General features: G+C 35.5%; 2 protein-coding genes across 4 annotated transcripts in view; one reads left to right on the top strand and one right to left on the bottom strand.

Annotated features, from left to right (window-relative positions):
• The window catches only part of LOC131955253 (putative elongator complex protein 1), a 52,172-nt gene extending 48,658 nt beyond the window's left edge, over positions 1–3,514 (top strand). For both annotated transcript variants that reach the window (XM_059319300.1, XM_059319291.1), the window contains exons 30-33: positions 532–656; positions 1,281–1,426; positions 2,291–2,366; positions 3,407–3,514. In XM_059319300.1, coding sequence (XP_059175283.1) covers positions 532–656; positions 1,281–1,426; positions 2,291–2,366; positions 3,407–3,486 — 427 coding nt within the window. In that variant the 3' untranslated portion in view covers positions 3,487–3,514. The remainder of the gene's footprint in view (positions 1–531; positions 657–1,280; positions 1,427–2,290; positions 2,367–3,406) is intronic.
• Positions 3,515–5,562: 2,048 nt separating this feature from the next.
• On the bottom strand, positions 5,563–13,977 carry LOC131955556 (lysine-rich nucleolar protein 1). Of its 2 annotated transcripts, XM_059319728.1 has the most exons (3): positions 13,842–13,971; positions 7,395–7,584; positions 5,563–6,870 (listed from the first exon to the last, which is right to left on the bottom strand). In XM_059319728.1, the coding sequence occupies exon 3, from the start codon at positions 6,846–6,848 to the stop codon at positions 5,586–5,588; it is 1,263 nt and encodes a 420-aa protein (XP_059175711.1). In that variant the 5' UTR covers positions 6,849–6,870; positions 7,395–7,584; positions 13,842–13,971; the 3' UTR covers positions 5,563–5,585. The 2 variants fall into 2 exon arrangements, with proteins under 2 accessions (XP_059175711.1, XP_059175703.1); XM_059319720.1 differs by lacking the exon at positions 7,395–7,584 and having other exon boundaries at positions 13,842–13,977.
• Positions 13,978–17,794: the final 3,817 nt, after the last annotated feature.

The raw sequence follows: 17,794 nt of genomic DNA, 5'->3' as shown, positions 1-17,794 counted from the left end.
TGCTGTACCTACATATGTATATGTTGAAAATGTGTGCTGTACCTACATATGTGTATGTTGAAAATGTGTGCTGTACCTACATATGTGTATGTTGAAAATGTGTGCTGTACCTACATATGTATATGTTGAAAATGTGTGCTGTACCTACATATGTGTATGTTGAAAATGTGTGCTGTACCTCCATATGTGTATGTTGAAAATGTGTGCTGTACCTACATATGTGTATGTTGAAAATGCGTGCTGTACCTAGATATGTGTATGTTGAAAATGTGTGCTGTACCTACATATGTATATGTTGAAAATGTGTGCTGTACCTACATATGTATATGTTGAAAATGTGTGCTGTAACTACATATGTATATGTTGAAAATGTGTGCTGTACCTAGATATGTGTATGTTGAAAATGTGTGCTGTAACTACATATGTATATGTTGAAAATGTGTGCTGTACCTAGATATGTGTATGTTGAAAATGTGTGCTGTACCTACATATGTATATGTTGAAAATGTGTGCTGTCTATCTGTTGCTCAGATCTGCGAGGACAAGAAGAAAAGCAGCCAACAAAAAGTGGAGTCTGAAGGAAGGAAGCGCCAATGAAGAGTTTGCTTTAGTGGATGCACTGGCCAAAATTATCAAAGCTATTGACAGTCTTAGAGGTAATTTTATCAACACTTGAACTCAAGCGTATGGTTTTCCACCAGAATGTCTTAGGTGTAAAGTCCAACTGTAAATTTGACAGTTGGACCTGCAGGTCCTCGCTATGACTTACAATAAAGTTGTCTATCTTATTTTTGTAGAGAACAATCTACATTAGAGTTGTCTAACCTAGAGAATGAACTCTCTACATTAGAGTTGTCTAACCTAGATGATGTATTCTCTACATTAGAGTTGTCTAACCTAGAGAATGAACCCTCTACATTAGAGTTGTCTAACCTAGAAGATGTATTCTCTACATTAGAGTTGTCTAACCTAGAGAATGAACCCTCTACATTAGAGTTGTCTAACCTAGAGAATGAACCCTCTACATTAGAGTTGTCTAACCTAGAGAATGAACCCTCTACATTAGAGTTGTCTAACCTAGAGGATGAACTCTCTACATTAGAGTTGTCTAACTTAGAGAATGAACTCTCTACATTAGAGTTGTCTAACTTAGAGAATGAACCCTCTACATTAGAGTTGTCTAACCTAGAGGATGAACCCTCTACATTAGAGTTGTCTAACTTAGAGAATGAACTCTCTACATTAGAGTTGTCTAACCTAGAGACTTGCCTGTCTTACAGAAGACACAAGCAAGCTATTGAAGATGCTGCTACTGTTGAACTGGGATGAGAAGGCCAGGACAGTCCAGCAGCAATACAGCCAGTGCCTGGGTCTGGTGGAGACAAGTATCTGCCAGATCTGGAAACAGGACTCAGATAAACACACGGTGAGTGGACCTACAGACATTGTGTGACCACAGACAGACATTGTGTGACCGCAGACAGACATTGTGTGACCCCATACACACATTGTGTTGATGTGACCCTAGACAGACATTGTGTGACCCCAGACAGACATTGTGTTGATGTGACCATAGACAGACATTGTGTGACCGCAGACAGACATTGTGTGACCGCAGACAGACATTGTGTGACCGCAGACAGACATTGTGTGACCCCATACACACATTGTGTTGATGTGACCACAGACAGACATTGTCTGACCACAGACAGACATTGTGTTGATGTGACCACAGACAGACATTGTCTGACCACAGACAGACATTGTGTTGATGTGACCACAGACAGACATTGTGTGACCGCAGACAGACATTGTGTGACCCCATACACACATTGTGTTGATGTGACCACAGACAGACATTGTCTGACCACAGACAGACATTGTGTTGATGTGACCACAGACAGACATTGTCTGACCACAGACAGACATTGTGTTGATGTGACCACAGACAGACATTGTGTGACCGCAGACAGACATTGTGTGACCCCATACACACATTGTGTTGATGTGACCACAGACAGACATTGTCTGACCACAGACAGACATTGTGTTGATGTGACCACAGACAGACATTGTCTGACCACAGACAGACATTGTGTGACCCCAGACAGACATTGTGTGACCCCAGACAGACATTGTGTTGATGTGACCACAGACAGACAGACATTGTGTGACTGCAGACAGACATTGTGTGACCCCAGACAGACATTGTGTTGATGTGACCCCAGACAGACATTGTGTGACCACAGACAGACATTGTGTTGATGTACCTGACCTGTCCATCTTCCAGATGCTGGGACCAGCCAGCACTGCCAACACTGCAGTCCAGGCTCTTCAGGCTGGAGTTTCAACACAAGAAAAATTAGGTCAGTACCCCCCCCCCCCCCCCTAACTCGTGGAAAATGGAGTATCTGTGCAGTCATCTTTTTAATATCACAAGGTTGCCTGTTTCTGGGGCACAACACAAGGTTGCCTGTTTCTGGGGCACAACACAAGGTTGCCTGTTTCTGGGGCACAACACAAGGTTGCCTGTTTCTGGGGCACAACACAAGGTTGCCTATTTCTGGGGCACAACACAAAGTTGCCTATTTCTGGGGCACAACACAAGGTTGCCTATTTCTGGGGCACAACACAAAGTTGCCTATTTCTGGGGCACAACACAAGGTTGCCTGTTTCTGGGGCACAACACAAAGTTGCCTATTTCTGGGGCACAACACAAGGTTGCCTATTCCTGGGGCACAACACAAGGTTGCCTATTTCTGGAGCACAACACAAGGTTGCCTATTTCTGGGGCACAACACAAGGTTGCCTATTTCTGGGGCACAACACAAGGTTGCCTATTTCTGGGGCACAACAATAACTGAAACGATTAGTTCTGATAACTTGCCCTGAAATGATTTCTTCTGATAACTAGCACTGAAATGATTTCTTCTGATAACTTGCACTGAAATGATTTCTTCTGATAACTAGCACTGAAATGATTTCTTCTGATAACTAGCACTGAAATGATTTCTTCTGATAACTTGCCCTGAAATGATTTCTTCTGATAACTTGCCCTGAAATGATTTCTTCTGATAACTAGCACTGAAATGATTTCTTCTGATAACTAGCACTGAAATGATTTCTTCTGATAACTTGCCCTGAAATGATTTCTTCTGATAACTTGCCCTGAAATGATTTCTTCTGATAACTAGCACTGAAATGATTTCTTGTGATAACTTGCCTGAAATGATTTCTTCTGATAACTAGCACTGAAATGATTTCTTCTGATAACTAGCACTGAAATGATTTCTTCTGATAACTAGCACTGAAATGATTTCTTCTGATAACTAGCACTGAAATGATTTCTTGTGATAACTTGCCTGAAATGATTTCTTCTGATAACTTGCACTGATCTACTTGACAGATCCTGTGCTGCTTGTGGCACCTGTCCTAAGGAAAGACGTACAGTGGAAGCTACACTCTGCCATGGCTCATCATTCCTAGAGTTGTTGTAATAAAACTTTGAAAACTAGCCGGCTTCTTTTTGTTTGTACTATCTCATAGTTAAGGACTAAGCACCAAGTCCAACAGGTTTGGTTCAAGATTGACATGGCCTACACAGACATCACATTGGAATAATAATCCAAGGTCTAGGATATTATTCACAGCTCCCATTTCTAAATTGTAACAACACATCCCTCAACTCATGAGTGTCAGTAAACAAATATTGTAACAACACATCCCTGATTTCATGAATGTCAGTAAAATATTGTATCAACACATCCCTGATCTCATGAAAACCACAAGCATATGTATCACCAAAAGCGAGAGGCTTTGTATGCTTTTCTAATACCAGCACCACATACTGCCACTTTTGTCTACAGCAACTACACACATACTATCCAACAACTGCTACTCTCTTCTATGTCTAACCTGTGATACAATCTATATATATAATTCTCTTCTGGGAGACTCTAGAAAACAAGCTGTAAGCGCGCTCCCTACCACCCCACCCCTACATGGTCTGGTGAGCTGTGGTTCACGCTAAATGTTTACATTCATAGAGCCGGGTTTAGTGACGGCTATTAGGGGCAGATAATTTAGTTTGAAACTATTTTAAACTTAGGGGAGGTAACTAAGAGGAGTTTACTTTCACGGGGGTTGGGAAAGGAGAGGGGGGTTATCGTTCTTAACGAGCTACTGGTAGTGTTTTAATAAAGCAAATATTTTCAGTGGCAGCATTGGTACTGTCGAATTCACAAATTATGAATTGCTGAAAAGTAGAAAATAAAACAACTAAATAGCGGTGTATGATATGCTGCGGGTCGGCTCGTTCCATACAATACTACAAGATTATTGTTCCAAAAGTTAGCATGAGGACCATGCTAGAGTTGGTTCATACCATGGGCTGACAGATGGGGAGTACTTAGAGTATTAGGAAACAAATCACACGACTGGTGTTACTGTAATCTGTAGCACATACATATGACCTATACATACAATAGGCCTATCTATTTCTCTCTATTATACATAACTAGCTGCATCCCGTGCTCCGCCACGGTAAATCTTTTTTAAATGTACCAACTTGGGAACAGAACAAAACTAAACACAACACAAACGAACGCAAAAAAAAAAAAAAACGAAAAAACAAACACAACACTCATAACATAAACACAATTTAAATGCAATCATAAAGGCATATTGCTCACAGTCTAGCCCGTAGCGCCAAATCGCGCCCTTTCCGGTGATTTGCACCCCCCTCAAACTTTCGATTTGCACCCCTGTCCCCCCCCCCCCCCCCGCCCTAAAACTTTCGATTTCCACCCCCCCCCCCCCCCCCCTCCCTCGCTACGCCTCACCTATAAAACCCCTAGCTTGTCCGCAAACCGAAAGATAGAATAATAATTAGTAAACAGTATAAATAATAGGCAGTATTTAAAATATCAGTGTTTTACCTACAATATTTCACTTTATCCATTCACGCATTTTTTTCCAGTACTTTAAATTTTAAAAATTTACAATAGAGCTTCATAACTAAAACCATTGTGCACCTAATGAACGTGATGACGCGTCTATAATAATGCTGAATAGTTGATTAAAAATTATAAGTAATAAACAGTAGGGCCTACATTCAGTGAATAAAATAAATAAAAGATTGCCTTTTATCAATCCATGCTAATTATAATTTTCTAACAATAATTTCCTCTTACACATTATATTATTGCAACACTAATTACTTCTCTGACGACCGTACATTTGCATTCACATTTTTTATTAGCGTGAGTTTAATGTATTTTTAAATTACCTCCATTGTCAAAATTAGAAAAAGGAGTTACATTAATTTGATTTTTCTACCCTCCTGTTATTATGTTATTAAAATGTATCCATTTTTTCTAGGAATATAAACTAAAATGATATTTGACATTAATCCTTATAGATATTAGATGGGGGGAGGAGTGGGAAAAGATGCAAAAATAAGTTAGCACCAGATGCTTCAAGTAAAGTGATTGAATTGCCACCAAGACACACTAAACCACTGGATGTGTAGAGTTGCTGACTGAGTGAAGGGATCAACAAAAGTTTGAAGTAGATTAGCATTTTATTCAATCATCAAACTGTACAGAATTGGTCTTGTTCACATCTATGTGGAACTTCTTGCCCTCTGCTGGGTCAGGGGTGAATCCAAAGCCGGAGCCCTTTTTCCCTGTCAGTTTGAAGTGAAGAGCTTTGTTGTACTGGTCCTCAAGCCTTGAGTTCAGGTCTGCAGCTTTCTCCAGAGTCAGGGCACTGGAGCCCAGGGACCCAAACAGCCCTTTCTTCTTCTCCTCACCTGCCCCCGCACCTTTCATACCACCTAAAAGTCTTAAAAACTTGTTTTGTCTCTCATTATTTTCAAACAACTGACCTTGCCATTGACCTTGAAAGATGCCATGTCCTGTTGTCGTAACAACAGGTTTATCTACTGCTTTTTGGCCTGAGTCATGACAGAGTTTCACTTTTTTCTCTAGAGGTTCTGATGTTTCATTCTCTAGCAAACGTTCAGCTTTAGACCTTTTTGTCTTGTGTTTTTGAGGTTCTGATGTTTCATTCTCTAACAAACTTGCAACCGATGGCCGTGCTTCTGCTACACCTAAGGCATCATAGGCACTTTGCATAGACACTTTGTTTTTCTTGTGTTTTTTATGTTTTTTTGTGATAGTTGGTGAACTTGCCCCCACTAAATCAGTTGCTTCATCTTCTTCAATACTCTTGTTTTTCTTGTGTTTTTTATGTTTTTTTGTGATAGTTGGTGAACATGCCCCCACTAAATCAGTTGCTTCATCTTCTTCAATACTCTTGTTTTTCTTGTGTTTTTTATGTTTTTTTGTGATAGTTGGTGAACATGCCCCCACTAAATCAGTTGCTTCATCTTCTTCAATACTCTTGTTTTTCTTGTGTTTTTTATGTTTTTTTGTGATAGTTGGTGAACATGCCCCCACTAAATCAGTTGCTTCATCTTCTTCAATACTCTTGTTTTTCTTGTGTTTTGTATGTTTTTTTGTGATAGTTGGTGAACATGCCCCCACTAAATCAGTTGCTTCATCTTCTTCAATACTCTTGTTTTTCTTGTGTTTTTTATGTTTTTTTGTGATAGTTGGTGAACATGCCCCCACTAAATCAGTTGCTTCATCTTCTTCAATACTCTTGTTTTTCTTGTGTTTTGTATGTTTTTTTGTGATAGTTGGTGAACATGCCCCCACTAAATCAGTTGCTTCATCTTCCTGTGAGTTTTGATCCTTTTTGTTGAGGTCTTGATGGGCAGTTTTAACTTTCTTCTCTTTTACAGCTTCTGGCTGGGGTGTAGCACACAACTTATTCGCTTTCATTTCCCCAAGGTGGTCGCTCAACCTGTCAATAGAGTGGTTTATAATGTTCAGGTTACAGCCATAGAAGTCTTTCAAAATTAAATTCAGATAGATAAATGAAATTTCACATGTACGTAAAAGATCTAATTCTCTGCATTCTGTCAAAATTTTGAGTAATTTCCGTTGACCTGAAGTAGTAATTTATGCCATTTCTGATTTCTCAACAAAAACGCACGTGAATTTATAAAGTACTAATAATATTCCGCACTATTATACACATACTGTTTGCTGTTCACTTGGTGCGCAATTATTTTTTTCTACGAGATTATATTCTATTTTTAAAAGTTTAAGTAATTAAAAATGGTTTAAAAATCATGTCTATATACCAAGTTGTTCCAATTGTTACCACACCCAAAATTTGTCGATGATTGAACAACTCCTTTCTATTGAGTCGACTTTCAATACCACGTCATTTGAAACAGCCAGGAAGAGACCCTACGTGTTTTATATTAAATTATATTTTAATGTGTTACTTTAAGCCTAAGTAAAATTAAAATGTAGACCTACTTTTTTTTCCTTATTTTCCTCTTCTACTGTTCATTCAAACATGATTTATAAAATTTTGCATCAGTTAGAAATTTTACTTTGTATACTTTTCAGTTAGGCCTGCATATCAAATTATCTATTCACACTAACAGTAGACCTATTGTTAAATATTGCCGTTCTTTTGAAGAAGTGTAGGTTACATCTCTAGAGCCTGGTTTCAAAACGATAAAGTCCCATGAGTGGTAGTAGGCCTATGTGGACTTAAATTACAATGATTCAATGACTGTTCCATAAAATAGGGTTAGTTGGGTTGTTAGTAGTTTTGTAAACTAGTTTTATGGTTAGGCATGGTAACACTAGGGTCGGGATTAGCAGTTAGTGATGACATTATTTAACCGTTAACCTATTATTCAATTCATTAGCAAGTAGATCTAATTAAAATTAGTTAAATAAATACATCGGATAATTTTAGATACTGATGCCCGATGATAGACTCTTCCAAAAATAGGTGTGTTAGGTTGTTAGAAGTATTGTAATCTCGTCTAGTTTTATGGTTAGAAATTAGGGTTAGGCGTCTAGTAGGACCAGGGTTGGGGTTAAGGTTAGGGATAGGGTTAGCATTGACATTAGCAAGCCATGTGTGTATTTAACTACCAGTAACCTAACACCCCTTTTTTAAAGAAGATTCTATTATCGGACACTGGTATTAAAATTCCCCCAATACATCTATTGTTTTAAGTGCGTAAAATCGTCTGAGACTAGTAATGTGAAAAAAGGTGATTCATTAAAATTTAGTAGGCCTTAATTAGTAATTATTTCACATTTTTAGGAGGATGTTTTGAAAATGAAAGTTACATAAATGTTTCAGTTTCATTCATGCACCTGTTTTTAAACAATTGTATTAAAACTTTTCAGTAATGAATAAAGACTAGATCTAGCAATATTTTATCAGATGCAACCAAGCTCATTTACTTTAGCAGCCATCGCTTATTTAAATTTTTTTTTGGTAAAATTATAGTTAGAGATTCAGGGGAAACCACTCTTATTTTCAGTTTGCAGCTGTTTAATGTTTATATAGCAAATATTGCGTGCAAAGCCTTGACAATGAGGTAACGATAGATTACCCATTTAACATCCCATTTTTTAAAGGAAGATTCTAGGTAATCTATCGTTTTAGGTACGTAAAATCGCCCGCAACTAGTAATGCGAAAAACAGGTGACTCCTTAAATTTTAATAATTATTTCACATTTTGATGAGGGTTTTTGTTTTGAAAAATACAAAAATGTTCCTTTGTTTCATTTATGTACCTTTTTTTAAACAGTTGAATTAAAACTTTTCAGTAATAAATGAAGACTAGCGATGTTTCCAACAGATGCAACTATGCTCATTTACTATAGCAGCCATCTTGCTTAAGTTTTATTTTTATAAAGTTATAGCGCGAGATTCAGGAGGAAGCCACTCTATTTTACAAATGGCTGATAGTGAATAGTAAATCTTGCTTGCAGACACTGCTGTTTAAAGTTAATTTCTGGCCTATATTGATATATTTAGCCATTGATTTAGGTTTATTATTCATTTATCTATAATATTTGACACAAACATATCACAAGATACTTCTATTAAAGCCTTGATAATGAGGTAACGTTTTCGTACATTAATAGCCGCAGGCGATTTTACTTACCCAAAACGATAGATTACCATTTCTGGCCTATATTGATATATTTAGCCATTGATTTAGGTTTATTATTTATTTATCTATAGGCCTAATATTTGACACAAACATTTCACAATATACTTCTATTAAAGCCTTGACAATGAGGTAAACGTTTTCGTACATTAGTAAATTTAATAATAGCCACGGACGATTTTACGTACCCAAAACGATAGGTTGTAATCTATCGTTTTGGGTACGTAAAATCACCCGCGGCTATTAATGTACGAAAACGTTACCTCATTGTCAAGGCTGTAATAGAAGTATATTGTGATATGTTTGTGTCAAATATTAGGCCTATAGGCCTAGATAAATGAATAATAAACCTAAATCAATGGCTGAATATATCAATATAGGCCAGAAATTAACTTTAAACCGCAGTGTCTGCAAGCAAGATTTGCTATATATATATATATAAACTATAAACTAGTATAAACAGTAGCCATTTCTAAAATAGAGTAACTTCCGCCTGAATCTCGCGCTATAAGTCTATAAAAATAAAACTTCAACAAGATGGCTGCTATAGTAAATGAGCATGGTTGCATCTGTTCATCTGTTGGAAACATCGCTGGTGTTCATTTATTACTGAAAAGTTTTAATTCAATTGTTTAAAAACAGGTACATAAATTAGGAATGTTGGGATATTTTTCCTAATTACCATAGAATGATAAAATGTACACAGATTAATCCTATAATATACCCCATTGATAAAAATACCAAATTTATCATTCTAGGCCTAATAGTTTTTTTTATATGAATTTTTAAAGTTATGTATTAAACCTGTTATATATCACTGTAACATCGGATTTAATTGTGTGATTGGCTTTAGGCTTGCATACCACTGCTGCTATTCGAGATATAATTATAAAACTTTGCACATTAGTGCTAGAGAGTGTGGGCAATAGAAATATGAAAGTAAAATCAAAATTTGATGAAGGATAATTAGAACTAATCAAGTCAAATTAAAGTGAGGGGTGCTGTTCTATATAGGTCAATATGCAGACTGAAAGTCTATGTTTTTTTTTTTAATATTAAAATTGAAACTTTGCTAGAAGGTGGGGGCAATAGAAATATAGAAAAAAATTATATTAAGTATGACTGCATATAATTAAAAAGTCCTAGGAAAGGGTGTTGCACCCTTTTATAGTAATTATAATGACTGCAACGGACGTATGTCCAGAATGTTACTATAATAGATAGGATACATTTTGGTTATTGATACTGAAGCATGTAATAAGAAGAATGCTGAAAAATAAAACTAGGGATGGTGTGTTAAAGCACTCAACTACCAACATGCAAGTCTTAAGCTCAGATCTCAGACGAGTCTGTCTGTGCAGCATCCACCAAGCTCAGATGAGTACCTGACCCAAGGGAAAGTAAAGATAGCTTGGCAGAGAGCTAACCACACCATCACTTCATGTGCATGGGTCAAGAAACAGATAAACTCTACTTCAGCTGCTTTATGGATGATGGATTGACAGGTCCAAAAGGGAAACTACTTTAATATACTAGGGCCTTTATAAGACCCTATTGATATTTTGGTACAACTAAATTACTAATCAATAGAAAAACCTTAAATTCTTGTAAAAGTTTAATAAGCTAAGTGTTAATTTGTACCAAATCAGAAGTTACAGCTTCCCTGTCTATCTGCTTATATGAATATATACATTGGCAACATGCAGTGATTTAAATCCGTATTGTTTGTTGTTATTTGTTTTTTGTTACTTTTTATTATTAAATGTAAAAATTGTATCCTAAATTATTATGAATAATAATTATCATGCCTTTTTCATGTCATTCTAAATTCACTGCCTTATTAATTAGTACCCCCCCCCCCCATGTCAATTGCTGCACCTTTTGTTAATTATTTACTAATGTCATAAGCATAATTATTACAAATAATTAAATAAGTTTATCACCAAGCTTCTTTACTTATCATAACCAATAATAGGCCCAGACTTACTTTATCAATCGATACATATAGTATATAGCATTAGTTATACTAAGAAATAGGCCTATAACTTATTTATAGTATAAAGTATAATAGTATATTAAAGGCTATTAGTATTAGCCTTAAATCTAAGTAAGTAGGTATGTGTGAAATGCTTAACACTATTTAATGTAAGCCTAAGCTTCTTGCCTGTCGGTTTTAATAGATAACTTGATCAACGTATTTTATCTAGTTTTAACAGTGCCACCCACAATTTAAATTCTTTCCAACTTCGAAAACTACGTCATTGGCATTAGTGCGCGTATTTTATCGATAATAGGTAATGCGGTGCTAAACCGACGCCATGGCGTTGTCAAGGCCGAAGCGCTAGCTCGGGGATTTGACATGTATGATAACTCGTAAGCAGAAGTAGTAAGTGCCATAAAACCGTTATTATAATAATATTTGTTTATTTAATGGACACTTACAACTAATGGCAAGACACTTATAAAGGGTTTAATACGTAAACTTATTTAAAATGTGACAGCACCGTACGGGACATGTTCGCGAGATAAACTCATTAGAATCGTGCGATCGATTTCGGCTTAAAGATTGTCATAATGGCGGTAATTTTCTAATTGAAACATATAATATAGCTAGTCTCATAACGCGAGTTGAATTACCTCCCCTGACCCGCTTTTTTATGGCCACTTTCTAGTTCGTTTTTTTCGATCGCGTCTCGGCACTGTTGCTAAAAATAGCATTCGCGCAATACCATACGGGTAAATCTGTTTGGTGTCTGCTACACGTGATAGATCGTTGAATGGCCGACAAGCTGATATAAAAATTATTGCGACCGGATGCGATTTTCGTGGAAATTGAGCTAGATTTAGCAAAAGACAGCTATATTTGTGTAAAATATTATTATTTATACTTCTACTTACACAGATATTTTGATAACTGCAGTTCAGCCGTCCATTTTTCTTTTAAAATGTATCTTTAGAATTTCTGTACCTTTTGGCAATCGGTCAGGAGCATTTGCGCACTAAACCCACCCCCCTACGGCAGTTCCGATTTTTTTCCCAGTGAACTCGTACTGACCTCCCACATAGCTAAGATAGTACATTGATACTTATGGGAAAGCCTCTAAATCTGTATTCCTACTAGAGACCTAGAAATAAATCTAGATCGTGGAGTTTTTATAATGACTTTTAAATTGAATGTCTCCAGTTTAAGATATTTTTTTTTCAAAACATAGCTACTTTTAGTACTATATTTAAGTATTTCAAACCCTTTTGGTAGTTTTTTCTTAAACTTAGACCTAGATCTAGTGATTAGATATCTATATTTTGTACTTATAACTTGCAGGCCTATTAAAATAATAATAAAACAGTTTGCTTGATAACTTCATTAGGTCATTTCATAAACACAAATGTTATAAACATATAAAAATCACAAAACCATAGGTAATATCTGAATTCTGTAGCCTACCTTACATTTAGGCTAATACTGAATTAAAAAGAAATTACATTAAGGTATGAAATTTATACAACTTGTAATTAAGAAAGAAAGCTTCAATTCCAAATACTACAAGATATAATAACAAACAATGAAACAAATTCAAAGCTTTTTTCAACCCATTTAGTCGAAAAGATTTTTATTTTTTCCGATATTGACCAAAATAAGTTTTTAAAGCTTAGGCCTAATGTTTTTACAAACATAACTCAATTTTATTAGGCCCCTGTAAACATTAATTAAGATTCCTCTGTAGACAAAGCAATCTATTTGGCAGATGAAGTAGAGTTCATGTTTCTTGACCTCGCCATATGAAGTGATTGTCTGTGTGGTCAGCGATATTCACAGCCGCCTTTACTTTTTACCTTTAATTTCCCCAATGTATATCAGGTACCCATCAGAAATGGGTGGACTCTAATTGAATTTTATTAAACAAACATTTTGATATAGGCCTAGATCTATAATCTATAACATTCCAAACAACATCTGTTCTGTAGAATTTACCTTTCTGCTTCCAAATGCGGTATTTTCCAATTGAAAATTCATCACAAAACATACAATAAATTATATAAATGGCATTTTATAAATGTATATAAACTATTTACTTTCACCTTGGTGTAAAAAAATGTAGGTATAAGCAAACTGATTTCAATAGTAAGAAAGAATCATGTCTTTTCTTGCTTACTAGCTTTAAAACAAGTGAATTTGACTTTTTACCTGCGTTTTTGGTCGCGTTTCTATATATTTTATTTGCGACACTAAAAAAATTATATTTAATCAACCAATTATGCTAAATTAATAAAATTGGTACTGTTGGATTGCATTTTTAAAGCTCTACAATTATATGCTATTCTTTTTATAATTTGAAGAAAATTGAATTTTTATGAGACTAACTATATAATACGACTACACTAGAATATCTATATCGAATATTTCTAAAAACTCGATTCCAACAGTGAGATTCGGCATTCTTCGGAAAAGGGCGAGTTTTTATAAAGACTGCATCGAAAAGTCCGGATGTTGAATACCGAATCGAAACAGCGGAAGTCGGAATGCCTACATAAATGAAACAAGGAAACATTTTTTGTATTTTTCAAAAGATAAATCCTCTTCAAAATGTGAAATAATTATTAAAATGTAAGGAGTCACCTGTTTTTCACATTACTAGTCGCGGGCGATTTTACGTACCCAAAACGATAGATTACCCCAGATTCTATTATCGGACACTGGTATTATACTATTAATTTAAAACTCCCCCATTGATTCTTCTATAAAAACTGAAATTAATGAGAGTGAAAACATGGTTCCAACCTCGTTGATCTAGACTCTATGATATTGCACAGGCCTAGTCTAGATCTAGAGATCTAGATTTAGATCTAGATTTTTTTCTCTAGATCTAGATTCAGGAGATCTACCGGTACTTAATTGGTATAACTATAGAGATCATACTAGTTACCTCGCAAAGCCTAAAACCTTTAGTACTACTCTAGTACCAAACAAGACATTAAAAAATTGATTTTTCCAAATAGTAAGAACAAGATGTTATTATGTTACTGCATGACGAAAAACTGAAAAGGAAATAGATCTAGATCTACAAGACATCATTTAACAAAGATGGCTCATAAATTACAGCAGTAGCGTAGCGAAGGGGGGGGGGGGGGGGGCGGGGGGTACATATGTTTCCGGGCGCCGACCTTAGGGGGCGCCAAAATGGGTTGGAAAAATAAATTGAAAGGTTGAGGGGGGTGCAAATTGAAAGTTTGTCCCCGGGCGCCGGGAAGGGTCGCTACGCCTCTGAATTACAGTAGTCTATGCGGATGCGTTTTTATCGATTTTCTTTTTTAAACATTCATCCTCTGGGCTGTAAAAAACAACAGTCTACAATAACCCAACATTTTAACTCGAATTTCCACTTTAGTAAGACTAAATTTGATTGGCCATATCATAGGTCGTAAATCAGGCCTGTAAGTCTTGACCTAGGCTTATATCTTTAAACCCCACTTTTTTCTCAATTTTATTTTCCGCTAAATTTTGTTTAACATGTTAAACTTTTCGTTTTGTTTCAATTTAACCTACGCCTACCCTTGTCAAAATGGTGCAATTATAAAAAGCAAATAATAACTAAATAAAAACGTTTTAATATCAACCTTTTATGTAATAATGCACCAAAAAGTAGGAAATAATGAGTTTTTAAAAATATAATATTATTTTACTATTTAAACAACTATAAAGAAAAGCGTGGTCCGCTTCCCAAACAGTAGTCAAAAGTTTCAAATATATAATATAGTGACTTGCGTTTTTCTTTATAATTATTTATATAAAGCAGTAGCGTAGTGGGGGGGGGGCATTTGTCCCTGGGCGCCGACCTTAGGGGGCGCCAAAATGGGTTGGAAAAATAAATTGAAAGGTTGAGGGGGGTGCAAATTGAAAGTTTGAGGGGGGGGGGGGGGTGCAAATCGAAAAGGTTGTCCCCGGGCGCCGGGAAGGGTCGCTACGCCTCTGATATAAAGTTATAAAGCAAAAAAAAAAAACGTGTGTTTAACTTCTGTTTATTCAATTTTAATCAAATTGTCTTTGGGGTCGTCCATAAATGATGTCCTTAATTTTGTGACGCTGTGTTGTGTGATGAGGGTGAGGGAGGTGTTCATAGGGTGTTACGTCACACTTTTGCATTATAAAAAAGCAATGCTAGAAAACGAATTTTAGCCGTTATTTGGCGTTTTAGAAAACTGTTTTAATAAACTGTAATATAAAATTGATTAAAACACTATAATATGTTGACAGAGTTCAGACAAGATTTGGGAAAAATATCGTTTTTTTAAAGAAAAATTCAACTTCAATTTTGATGGGGTAATAAGCTGCATGAGGTGTGACGTCATTTTAGGGGGGGGGGTCTTGATTTTTGTGACGATGAGTGACGGAGGGGAGAGGGGGGGGGGGGGGAGGTAAAAATCACACAAAAAGCGTGACGTCATTTATGGACGACCACTTTGTATCAGATCAATGTTTGCACGAATACTGAGGAGTACCGTCAGGGCACACGGTCATATTTTAAGGTTTTCTTAGAAATGGCAGATTTTTTATGTGTAGTGACATACAAATTTATTATTTTGATAATCAGTTATTGGAGTGTACTTAAAAAATGATATTTATACATTTAGAAAAATATTTACAAATATTGTAATTAAATGTAGATTTCTATCACTAAAGAATAAAAAGAATAAAGATAGAAGTTGCAGGCTTGTTTACTAGGCTTAGTAAAATTTATTTGTATGCATAAGTCTAGTTCTAGTAGTAAGATTTGTTTTTTTATAGTTATATGTATTACAGAAAATTATCTTGCCTACAATATATATAGAGAAAATTGATATTTCCACTTAATTAAGTGATTAATTCGAGTGTTAAATAGTCTTTTAAGAGGTGCAAATCGAAAGTTTTAGGGGGGGGGGGGGGTGGGGAGGGTGCAAATCGAAAGTTTGAGGGCGATGGGGTGCAAAATCGAAAATTGAAAGTTTGTCCCCGGGAAGGGTCGCTACGCCTCTAGTAGGCTACAATCATACTAGTATTACTAGTAGTAGTGTACTGAATGACTAGGCTTTCGTTTTCAATATATTTTGTATGCGGGTCATAGTAAATTCTATTGAAAGCAAAAGCAGGTTCAGTCCAGGGACTGTTACTACACAAGAAAGACCACAGACAAGAATGTGTCACTAAGAACTAATTAAGTAGGATATGCCGGCACCTTTCTCTGTGTTTGTATAGTCAGATAAAGATCTAAGATGTGTTCCCATAGAAAATCCAATATAAATCAATACTCAAAATATACTTTTGAGTTATGCTTGTGTAAAAATAATTAAAATGATTATTACAGTGATTGCAATGTTATTAGTTAATACATTTTACAATTTATTCCTGTTTTGTAATTTTTTTTTATTTTTCGGAAGAAAATGCCCTACGTTCCTGACGGTACTTGTAAGTACCAATATATATTTAGGCCATTACAAAATAACGAAACAAAATTTCCTTTGACCTACGCTTTATGTGTGCCAAAAGCAATATAATAATACATTCTTTAAGACAGAATCTCATCCAGAACTTAATTCCGTAATTATATGGTTAAAAAGTGGGTGTCGCTTCTTAAATGTTTAATAAAGATTTCCAATACGTAACATACTGACCCATACTTTTCTATAGGCATATGGCTGTTTTAATAGTGCTTCACTATCATATATTTCAAGAAAATAATAATTTTATTTTTACTTTTGGTGCATAATTCTACAAAAGCTTGTTATTAAAACGGTATTTTAAAAAAAGTTCAATACTATAAACGTTTTATTACCAGTACAATATAACGAATGTACAGAGGACAAATACAGTATGTCCAAAAAACATAATATCGAGAAAAATGAGTTTATAAATATCATTCCAATATTAAAAGAGTGCAAATTTAAACATTCATAAAATATTGACATTGTACACGAGTGTTCTTGTAGCTTGTATTATTGACAATATAAATAACAAGTAATTAAAAAAAAGTCTAGTGACAATTTTAGCGCAATTTCCTTGTGTTATCTAAAAATAGCTCTGTCGTAGCGTAAATCAAGAGCAGGGTTAGTAAAATCATTGGTTAGCTATTAAAACGTTTTTTACAAGCTTTTTACAAGCTTTTATTTAACTCACTTCCTCTGTCTGTCGTAAGTCTGTCTTGACGGAAACGCAGGAGTGAAAATTCGGACAGTTCTACTTGACCGACACGATTCACAGTTGGCACGTGGGTCAAGACATGAAGACAATGCAATCTGAAACTAAATTTGACTTAATTGGATGCCTAATTGATTTTTTATGAATTAATTAAAATTTGGACCGAATTAGTAGGCATGTCTAGCCAACCACACCACACGCGTCATCAATAGCTGCGCCATCACGACCACGTAATGGCTGCGTTCAAAAACCATTGCGCGCCTACTGAACGTGATATTCAGTAGGCGCGCAATGGTTTTTAGTCATGTAACTCTATTGTAGATAAAACATGTAAAGTACTGAAAAAAAATTCATAAAAAACGTTTTAATAACAAGCTTTTATGTAATGATGCACTAAAAAGTAGAAAATAAATTATAGACTACTATTTAAATAACTATAAAGAAAAGCGTGGGTGTCTTCCTTAACATTAGTAAAGGTATCCAATAGATACTAAAGTGACCCACGCTTTTCTTTATAGTTATTTAAATAGTAGTCTATAATTTATTTTCTACTTTTTAGTGCA

Source organism: Physella acuta, unplaced genomic scaffold, assembly GCF_028476545.2.
Source record: "Physella acuta isolate Inbredline_101_S28 unplaced genomic scaffold, ASM2847654v3 ptg000079l, whole genome shotgun sequence".
NCBI lineage: Eukaryota > Metazoa > Mollusca > Gastropoda > Physidae > Physella > Physella acuta.
The sequence above is the reverse complement of the archived record's forward strand: the minus strand, read 5'-3'. Positions and strand labels throughout refer to the sequence as shown.